This window comes from Mastacembelus armatus, chromosome 21, assembly GCF_900324485.2.
Source record: "Mastacembelus armatus chromosome 21, fMasArm1.2, whole genome shotgun sequence".
Lineage (NCBI taxonomy): Eukaryota > Metazoa > Chordata > Actinopteri > Synbranchiformes > Mastacembelidae > Mastacembelus > Mastacembelus armatus.
Genome location: NC_046653.1, coordinates 28,192,406 through 28,202,879, shown reverse-complemented (window position 1 = coordinate 28,202,879; position 10,474 = coordinate 28,192,406). Strand labels below are relative to the sequence as shown.

At 45.0% G+C, this 10,474-nt stretch overlaps 1 protein-coding gene across 1 annotated transcript in view; it reads right to left on the bottom strand.

Annotated features, from left to right (window-relative positions):
• LOC113123237 (titin-like) overlaps positions 1–10,474 on the bottom strand; it is a 171,582-nt gene that overhangs the window by 45,480 nt on the left and 115,628 nt on the right. The window contains exons 175-197 of the mRNA XM_026295055.1: positions 10,135–10,455; positions 9,702–9,986; positions 9,252–9,557; positions 8,964–9,127; positions 8,594–8,828; positions 8,058–8,333; positions 7,655–7,954; positions 7,242–7,544; positions 6,857–7,156; positions 6,436–6,723; positions 6,028–6,330; positions 4,771–5,073; positions 4,354–4,659; positions 3,880–4,167; positions 3,421–3,711; positions 3,053–3,340; positions 2,695–2,977; positions 2,224–2,531; positions 2,015–2,119; positions 1,647–1,844; positions 1,236–1,532; positions 548–1,135; positions 122–424 (exon numbers count right to left, since the gene is read on the bottom strand). Coding sequence (XP_026150840.1) covers positions 122–424; positions 548–1,135; positions 1,236–1,532; positions 1,647–1,844; positions 2,015–2,119; positions 2,224–2,531; positions 2,695–2,977; positions 3,053–3,340; positions 3,421–3,711; positions 3,880–4,167; positions 4,354–4,659; positions 4,771–5,073; positions 6,028–6,330; positions 6,436–6,723; positions 6,857–7,156; positions 7,242–7,544; positions 7,655–7,954; positions 8,058–8,333; positions 8,594–8,828; positions 8,964–9,127; positions 9,252–9,557; positions 9,702–9,986; positions 10,135–10,455 — 6,639 coding nt within the window. The remainder of the gene's footprint in view (positions 1–121; positions 425–547; positions 1,136–1,235; positions 1,533–1,646; positions 1,845–2,014; positions 2,120–2,223; positions 2,532–2,694; positions 2,978–3,052; positions 3,341–3,420; positions 3,712–3,879; positions 4,168–4,353; positions 4,660–4,770; positions 5,074–6,027; positions 6,331–6,435; positions 6,724–6,856; positions 7,157–7,241; positions 7,545–7,654; positions 7,955–8,057; positions 8,334–8,593; positions 8,829–8,963; positions 9,128–9,251; positions 9,558–9,701; positions 9,987–10,134; positions 10,456–10,474) is intronic.

Below are 10,474 nucleotides of genomic sequence, written 5' to 3'. Positions count from 1 at the left end.
AAAAGTAGTTAGTGTATTACAACTAGGCACAACATTCTATAAATATACAGAATATTTTAAACGTATTAATAACACTGTTTAATATTGGAGTTTCACAGCTAAAACACTTATTTTGACTTACAGGCAGCAACAATTGTTCTGACGGGGATAGATGGCTCACTTGGCTCTCCAAAGCCAGCTTTGTTCTCAGCAAGAACACGGAACTCATACTCCACGTCCTTAGTGAGACCAGTGACTTCATAGCGGAGTTCAGTAATGGATTTCTTGGATGCTCTGACCCATCTCAATGCCTTTTTCTCCTTCTTCTCAATACTATAACCTATAATATCACTTCCTCCATCTTCAACTGGTCTCTTCCACGTCACAGTGGCTGAATGTCCATCAACTTTCTCAACCTCTGGTTTGGACGGTGGACCAGGAGGACCTGCACACAGTTTGGAAAAATATATTTATGAACCTATGTACCTGTATTCCTTTTTTTATTAAAAAAACATGAAGCTAAAATAGAGGATGTAAAGTACACTGAACTTAAATTAACTATACATACCAAATCTATCAACCATCTTGACTGCCTCAGAGTGAGATGGCTCACTGGTGCCATACTGGTTAACAGCAGAGACTCTGAAGAAGTACTCATTGCCCTGGATGAGCTTTTTGGCCACATAATGACAGTCAATGACCTTCTCTTCCAGGATAGTCCAGAGCAGACGGCTGGTCTCCCTCTTCTCCAGGGTGTAATATTTGATTGGCAAGCCTCCATCTTCAGTTGGTGCTGTCCATGTGAGACTGACTTTTTCAGAGGAGACACCAGTGCATTCAATGGGGCCAGGAGTGCCAGGAACATCCAGGACTTTGACCCTGACAGTTTCCTCTTTAACACCAAAGGGGTTGCTGGCAGTGATGATGTACTCTCCAGAGTCCTTCCTGCTGGCATATTTGACTGTCAAAGTAGAGGACGTTGCAGTGGTCTCAATATGAACAATGTCAGAGGGTTTAAAGTACTTCCCTCCCTTTGACCAGCATGAGGTTGGTGCAGGTTTGCCTAAAATGCTTGTGGCTGTAATGACAATAGTATCGCCAGCTCGTACAGTCAGACCCTCCATCACATGAGGATCAATAATAATGGTTGGTGCAGCTGTTGAGGAAAACAGGAAACATTTAATTTATCACATACGATATCAAGTCATTGAAAGAATTCAGAATGGTTTTAACATGATTTATTACTTTCATCTTACCATATTCATCTACGCAAATAATGGTATCTGTCTGTTCAGATGGTGGGCTGAGGGCACCGGCAGCATTCTTTGCTCTGATCCTGAACTCATATTTGCAGCCCTCCTGCAGGTTTGTGACAGTAAATGCAGGCTCCACAACATTCACACTGTTGGCCTTCACCCAGATCTTAGAAGGCAGGTCGCGCCTCTCAACAATGTAGCCAGTTAGCCTGTGTCCACCATCGGACTCTGGTTCAGTCCATTGTAGGGTCACAGTGCTTTTGGTAATGCTGATCACATCGGGTTTACCAGGGGGATCTGATGATGCCAGAACAAAAAAAAAAATTACAAACACAGCAATAATTAATGAGTGATGCTTATTTACATAATTAGTATTGTATATGTGGCTACACTAATACTTTTTACACTTACCAATGGGATTCAGGGCCACCTGTGGGTCAGTGGGAGCACTTGGCCTGCCTATTCCAGCCAGGTTGATTGCCATTACTCTGAATTCATACTCCAGACCTTCAGTCAGCCCAGTCACCTTGTGTTCCTTCATCCTCAAAGGAACCGGACTTGCCCTCTTCCACAACATACTGTTTCTCTCCTTGAACTCAACATGGTAGCCTGAGTGTGATATCAATGAAGAAAATGAAAATCCACATTAACTTCATGTCCCACATACACAACACATGGCTCTCAGGTAAGAGTCAAGAAGATACAAGGTAATGATGTTACACAATGTGAGAACAACATAGCAGTTTGACAGCACGACAGGCAAGTGTTTTGAAGTGTACCTGTGATTGGAGATCCTCCAGTCTTCCTGGGGTCAGACCAGGTCAGGTAAGCAGAGTTGTGACGCATGCTCATGATCTGAGGAGGAGCAGGAGCATCTGGGACATCTGTAGAGAACCAGTGATATAGTTATCAAGAAAAGTTACTTTTAAGCTAAGTTTACCCCTTAAAAATTCAGCCTTTCAAACATCTTAAAAAAAGATTCACTTACTGAATGGATGTTTAGCAACAACTGGATCAGACTTGAGTCCCTCTCCAACACCATACTTGTTCTCAGCACAGACTCTGAAGATGTACTCTGTACCCTCATGGAGACCAGTTACCCTCATGGTGTTGGTCTCCACAGCAGAGGACACAGTTACCCACATGTTGGTGATGAAGTCCCTCTTTTCTAGGATGTAGTTGGTGATCTCTGATCCACCATCATCCTTGGGAGGACCCCACTTCAGCGTAGCACCATCTGCTGTAATATCTTTGAACTTAATGGGTCCAATAGGGATGCCAGGTCTACCCACCACCCTAAAAGCAGACACAGGAGATCAAATTGTTTCTTTACTCTTGTTGCTTATTTAAATACAGCTCCAAATGCATAGATAGCATGGTGATCCAGTTTGAGGAACATACTCTTGATGTTGCATTACATTCTCTGTAATGCCATGCCCTGCTAGTGTTTGATTCTTACCTGATGAAAATAGTGGACTCTTTACTTCCAGCACTGTTCCTCAGGGTGATGGTGTACTTGGAAGCATCACTCCTCTGGCAGTCTCTGATCAGGAGGGTGGTATTAACTGCAGAGGATTCAGCACACACTCTGCCAGTGTCTGTCAGGTCTTCATCATCTCCCTTTTTCCAGGAGACCTTAGGTGTAGGTTTGCCACTGATTGGGATCTTCAGGCGGACAGTGCTGCCCTCCTTGGCAATGTAGCACATGTCGGGAAGATCCCTCAAGTCACAGTTGGGATAAACTGCAGAGGGAAGGACATGTACTGAAACTCTAGATATGTTCTATATATACAGATCTTCAACATATTAACACTTACCAATCTGGTCCTTGGCAACCACCTTCAGCTCCCTGGGAGAACTCTCTCCAGAGTCGTTCACAGCCCTGACTCTGTACGTATATTCTCTTCCCTCCACCAAGTCCTTCGCACTGTACTGCATGTTCTTGGATCTCATTAGCTCCTTGTACTTGTCCTCACCATTGAGAACCTCCAGTACGTAGCAGATAATTCTGCTGCCACCATCAGTGAGGGGTTTCTTCCAGCTTAGAGTGCAGGAGTCTTTGGTAACCAGAATGGCCTTGAAGTCCATGACAGGTCCAGGCTCCTCTGAAAAAGTAGGTATGACTGCATTGAGTATCACATTTGCACATATGTGAAAAAAGCACAAAATCTATGATCCAGCCAACCTGTCGCTCTGACTGAGTCAGCTGTCTCACAGTGCTCTCCTGCACCGAGCTTGTTAACTGCTGACACTCTGATGCTGTAGGACCGTCCAGCATCTAGGTCTGGCACATCAAAAGATGTCTTGGTACAGTTGTTGGAGACAACAGACCAGAACTTCCTTTCAGTGTCACGCTTCTCCACAATGTAGTGGGTGACTTCATGGCCGCCATCAATCAGAGGAGCATCCCAGTAGATGGAGGCACTGTCCTTAGTGGTCTCCTTTACTATCAGGTTGACTGGTGGTCCAGGAGTGTCTGCAGATGTACAAAACCACTTTACAGCAATGTTTCCTAAAATATGTTTCTAAACCCATTGTAGACCATATTCCTCTTTTTGATTAGTCCAACAATGACTGACTTCCATCAGTCACTCAAATTAAGATTAAATTGTTTGCATAATAAACAGAAATATCCTTCACTTACCAAGAACTTTGACAACGATGGTGTACATCTTCATCCCCGCCAAGCTCTCCAGGTTCAGAACGTATTTGCCAGCATCGTATCTGTTGACATTCTCCACAACCACCATGGTGTCAGTGTTGGTGGATTTGATGATGATGCCTTGGCGGTCCTTGATGTTGGTGTTCATCTTTGCCCAGGTGATCTTAGGAGTGGGACGACCCTTGATGGTAGCATGCAGTCTCATGGTGGTGCCAGCACGCAATTCAAGCCCCTGCTTTAACTGTGCACTCAGCTCTGCCTCTGGAGGGACTACATAAACACAGTTGGGGGACAGTGTGAGAAAAGCTGCTAAGACCTAATGTACACAAAATGGAGGAAAGAACTGATAATGTTATTTTTCTAAAGCTTAAAATGATGCTAGCAAACTTTTTTTTCCAACTCACCGCCCCACATAATTTAAATAAGCGTAGTTCAAGAAATCAAACATTTACATACCAATGATGTCCTTGGCAACATGTTTTCCGGGTACTTCAACTGGTTCACTGAATCCAGCCTTGTTAACGGCAGTGATACGGCACTGGTATTCAGCCTTATCAATCAGATTCTCAATGATGTAGTGTGTCTCCTGCAGGTTCCTGGGGACATTGCACCGGATCCAGTCAGTGGTGCCAGTTCGCTTGCACTCCACTAAATATCCAATGATGGGGCTTCCTCCATTGTTGGTGGGGGCAGTCCAGGTGAGACTGATGGTGCTGCGGGTGGTGTCTGTCACACTGGGATTCACAACAGGACCAGGAGGAGCTGGGGAAGAACACATTGATTCAGTTTAAGTTCATATTGTGTTTATTTTGTGTGAATAGCTATACATGTAGTATCTCCTTAAGCAAAGTTTTCAGAGTTCAAGGGACTCACTGATGGGATTCTGTGCGGTGGTGCCAGCTGAGGGCTCACTTGGTTTCCCAAGCCCTGCTGCGTTGACAGCAATGACCCTAAATTCATACTCAGCTCCCTCTGTGAGGCCTGTAGCCTCCAGGGTCCTTTCTGTAATAGGCTTTCTGTTCATTTTTGTCCAGGTTATTTCCTTGGTCTCTTTCTTCTCCAGCATGTAGCCCAAGATCATGGACTTTCCATCATCGGCAGGCTCCTTCCAGCTCACAGTCATACAGTCTTTGGTCACATTGGTGATCACTGGGGCCTCGCAAGGGCCTGGCACAGCTGGAAATAACACCACAGTAAAGGTTTATTTTTTGATATGCATCAATTATCTCTACTGCTTATCTTGTATCCAGAGTCACAGGGGGTCTGGAGCCAATCCCAGTTGACCCTGGTGGAAGGGGGTTCCACCTTGGACAAATAACCATTCTATCAAGTTATGACTAGGCTGAGGCAAAACCTGGACATAACATGTGGCTCTCACTCTTTTCACTCCAAAGAACAGCAGTCCAAAAGAAACTAATTTTAAGTAGTGTGTGACCAAAACAGTATAAAAACATATATAAAAGAAACAAGCTCATTTGCTTGATCTAAAACCAACAATGCTTAATCTTAACCAGTCCCCGTTCACAGCCTTTACACTAACAATTTACAAGCACAACACTAATGCCCTAGTCTAACAAGAGATCAGAACATCACAAAAACCAAGTTGTTGAGTGGCAGACGATGAACAGCAAGGAGGTGGCTGTCATCATGGTAGATATACTGTGACATCATCTGCTGGTCCAATGCCATAGTGTCCATCATTTTTGAATGGGCCAATCATAGGGCACCACTTATTTTCAACACCCATGCTCACATCACACACAATGCAAAAGCTGTAGAAAGAGACTTGTCACTCACAGAACACACAACACCAAACTGATACTAAGGTCATAACAACCACAGGACTGGCACAAAGAGACAGACACACATTCACATTCACACCTCTGACCAATTTAGATTCGCCAACCAACCTAACCTGCATTTGTTTGGAACGTAGCAGCCAAATCTGGGTTGAGTGTGAGAAGAAACTTTACATTTGACAGAATATATGATGTGAAAGTAAACAGGTTGGATGAAGCTGATGTAGTATATCATGAAGTTGTCACAGCTTTAGATCTGGTTTAAACTTCAGTGCCGCTGATGCTGCCCTGGTAATCTGTGAGCCCAAATGAAATATCGGTGGTGGCTTACTGAATGGGTTCTTGGCAATGACAGGGTGGGTGATGAGGGGGTCTCCTACTCCCCACATGTTTTCTGCACGGATTCGGAACTGGTACTCATGACCCTCAATTAGCTTGTCCACATTGAATTCCTGGATGTCGGCCTTGATCTTAGCAGAGACCTGGGCCCAGTTAGCTCTGCTGGTCTCACGCTTGTCCACAATATAAGTGGTAATGGGAGCACCACCGTCCTTCAGAGGAGGCTGCCAGGACAGCTTTATACTGTTGGCAAACACTTCAGTGTATTTGACACTGGCAGGAGGGCCAGGCACATCTGAAAAGACACAAAAATGGAACAGCCAATAAAACACAGCATAATAACTGGTGAAGCCATGATGACATCATGTAGGAACCTGTAGTACAATGTTAAAGTACTTACCCAGGACGTCGAGATGGATATCGGCCGTCTTGGAGCCACTGGCATTCTCAGCCAAGATGGTGTAGGTTCCTGTGTGCTCCTTGGTGACTTCTGTCATCTCAAGCTGGAAGTGATTTCTTTGCTGGGTGATGACCTGGCCTTCACCTGACTTCAGGTTATCATCTCCGCTCTTCCAGGTCACTCTGGGCATTGGCTTCCCAAACACCTCAGCCTCCAGGAGTACTGTGGTTTTGGCTTTTACCTTCAAACCCTTCTGCATCCTGGCACTGAGCTCCACCCTTGGAGGAACTGTGTATAATAAAAAAGCAATAAGTAGGTTTTATGGCTGTGATGTGTATCTTTGCATTGTTTTCTAAATCAAAAACCAGTGATAGCCAAACTGAAGAGACAATAGCTGATTTGGTCAGTCAAAAACTCTCACCATTTTCAGCACAGACCAGGACAGGTTCTGAAGGCTCAGAAGGTTTGCTTATGTTAACGGCAGTTTTGGCAATGACTCTGAACTGGTACCGCAGGTCTCTCTCCAGGCCCATCACTGTATACTCTTCCCTTGGGACATTTTGACTGCTGGTGTTGCAGCGTATCCAAGTGTCTCCTGGTACACGCAAGGCCTCAACAAAGTATCCAATGATCTTACTTCCACCATCATTCTTGGGGCGTGTCCAAACCAGAGCAACCGAGTTCTTGGTTACATCCAGGATCTCAGGTTTACCGGGAGTATCTGTGAAACAAAGAGACAAATGAGCAGATGGAAAACAAAACTGAAATCCCTATATTAGGTGCATAGGTGTTTGTTTCAAACGCACCAACAGGTGTTCTGGCAGTGACAAAGTCTGTCTTCTTGCTTGGTTTTCCCTGGCCAGCTCGGTTGATGGCACACACTCTAAAGGTGTATTCCAGGCCCTCAATGAGGCCAGCACATGGGTACTCCGTGTTGCGGACGACTGTATCGTTGGCCTTCACCCACAGCAGGCTGTTCCGCTCCTTACGCTCAATGTAGTAACCTGTGATGGGACTGCCACCGTCACTCTCTGGCTTATCCCAAGCCACAAACATACAGTCTTTGTTGGTCTTGTTGATGCGGCAGTTGAGGGGCTCACTAGGAACATCTGGTGAGAAAACAAAATATTGTCTGCAATTAAAAAAATGGTCATCTTTATACAGATGTTTAGATCTAAAGTCACTTAAAGCCTGCTCTTCAAATTTCAGTTAAACTTACCAAAGGGGAACTTGGCGACCATCCTGTCGGACTGAATTGGGTCTGACACGCCAAAGCGGTTCTCAGCACGGATGCGGAACACATACTCCTTCCCAGGTATAAGCTTTCCAAGCCTACAATTCGTTTTGGGGCAGGAAGAAACAGCCGTCACCCAGTCACCTCTACTCACATCACATTTCTCCACCACATAGTTGGTAATGTTGGTGCCTCCATCCTCCAGTGGTTTGTTCCAGGCCAGAGAGCAGGCATCAGCGTCAATGTCGCTGATGACCACCGGGCCCTCAGGGGGACCAGGGATGTCTGAACCACACAGAAAAGTTAGCTGAGTCATTATGTCCATTGATGAATTTCAACTTGTAAAACAATTTCTTTCTGATCATTTCTTATCACTGATAATACTAACCTTTGATGATAATCTTCAGGGTTTGGACCACCTTTGCAGAGCTGTTCTCAGCCTCCAGGCTGTACTCTCCACTGTCCATTCTTGACACATCTTTGATGATGAGGACACACAGGTTGCCAGACTGGTGTACAGCCAGACGGCTGGAGGGAACTACTGCATCTTTACCACGCAGCCACCTGCAGGTTGGGGCAGGTTTTCCGGAAACCAGTGCCTCCACTCTGAGCTTTGCTCCAGCTCTGTCACTCACTGTCTCTGGCATGACAATCTTTGGCTCCACTGCAGGTGTTGACACAAGAATTTGACTCATTAAATTTAGGCTGAGCAAAGTCTTAAGATAACAAATAGTAGCTAGATTTAGTGCCATCCCTGCATTGTACACCATATTAAAGTGCTCACCATTAGTGCAACAAGTCCTAACCATGAGCTATGATAAGTTAACAAGAAGATTCAACTGCTAGTTTATCATGTTATGTTATAGATAATGACTACAGCTACTGCTAAATGACCTCTTAGATCAATCTGACATAACAACTTACACATCTGTTCCTTGATCTCAACTGGCTGCCTGGTCGCGGTGAATAAGCTCAGGCCCATGATGTTTTTGGCAGCCACTCTGAACTTGTACTTCTTGCCCTCTTTTAGGCCACTGATGTGGACTGTTAAACCTTTCACTGTGGTGTAGGTGTTCCACACTTCCTTTTCAGGTTTTGCCTCCTTGTCCTCTACCACTACAGGTGGAGGAGGTGGAGGAGCTTCCTTTCCTTCTGGAACCTGTGGCAAGTTGTTTGAGCATATTAAGTTAAGATTAACTTCAGTCTTGCAGTACAGTCACAGGACAAAACAAATTCTTATGATTTTTTAAAATAAACCAACACTTGATTGAAGCAGTTTGATTATATCACAAACCTCCACTGGTGCTGGAGGCTTTGGAGGAGGTTTGACCTCAACATATTCAATAACATAACCATCGATCTTTGCACCACCATCCCTCATGGGCTTCACCCAGCCAACTGTCGCACTGTTCTTTGTGATATCCAGAACCTCAATTTTTGGACAAGGATCAGGTCTGCCTATAAAAGGAAATTGGACAGGTGTTGTTCAAGTGTTTCTAACTGACTGTTAAAATGGACAGAGACGAATGAGCCAAGTGGTCAGCTGCAGTGACATACTGTATGATTAAGAGATGATACATACTGACAGGATCAGAGGCCAGGTAGGAAGTAGGTGTCACTCTGGGAACTCCAGAACCATACTCATTGACAGCAGTGACTCTGAAGTAGTATTCACAGCCTGGCATTAGACCATTGACTTGGTAAGGAATCTTATCCTTTTCCACTTCAGCCTTGACAGTTGCCCATGACTTGCGGTCTATCTCACGCTTCTCAACAATGTAGTGAGTAACCTCACTGCCACCATTGTTGTCCGGCGGACTCCAGGATAGTGTGACTGATGACTGTTTAATATCAGTAACTTCCAGATTCATAACAGGTCCTGGAGTGTCTGTCAGGCAAAACAAATTATGACAATTTTTAAAACGTTATTTTGTTTGCCTTGACTCTGTACTGTTAGTTTGTTTGCAGTGAAGGCTGACTGCAACAGTGACTCTTCTATACTTGTACATTGTCATTAAAAAACAGGACCTACCTAAAACCTTAACATCGACAAACACAGCCTTCTCCCCAGCAGGGCTCTTCAGATTAAGGCAATATTTGCCAGCATCATCACGGGTGCTGTCAGGGATGATCAGGAAGGTCATGGTGTCGATGAGGTCAACTTTTCCCTTCCTGACCACGTTGTCAATGCCCATTCTCCTCCAAGTTACCTTGGGAGGTGGTCTGCCTCCAATGGTGGCACAAAGCCTGATGGGACAGCCGGCTCTCACTGTCAATCCCTGCTTCAGGTTTGCATCCAAGTAAATCTCTGGTGCCACTGTTGGAAGGAACATTGCAGATGTCAGCTAGATATCACAAGTACAGACCACATCTTAATGTTAATCTATAGACCCCCCCATGTTGTCACATGAAACAACTATCTGGTTGTCACTGACCCAGTTAAGATTAAGCAGTTAAATTCTTACCTAGAATCTCTCTTGGTATGACACCACCCTCCAAGTTGCAGGGCAGGCTCATGCCTACCAGGTTTTGAGCTGACACTCTGAATTCATACACAAGCTTTTCATCCAGACTTGTGACCGTGAACTCACAGACTGCCAGCTGAGCTGCAACATTGCATCTCTTCCAACCATCATCTCCTTTCTTTGCAGTTCCCTGTGCCCTCATCTCCACAACATAGCCAATGATGGGAGCTCCACCATCAGATACAGGCTTTGTCCACCCCAGGGTGACAGTGGATTTGGTGCTGTCTAGCACTTTCAGGTTGGTAGGAGGCGCAGGAGGCCCTGTAAGAAGACGTTACAC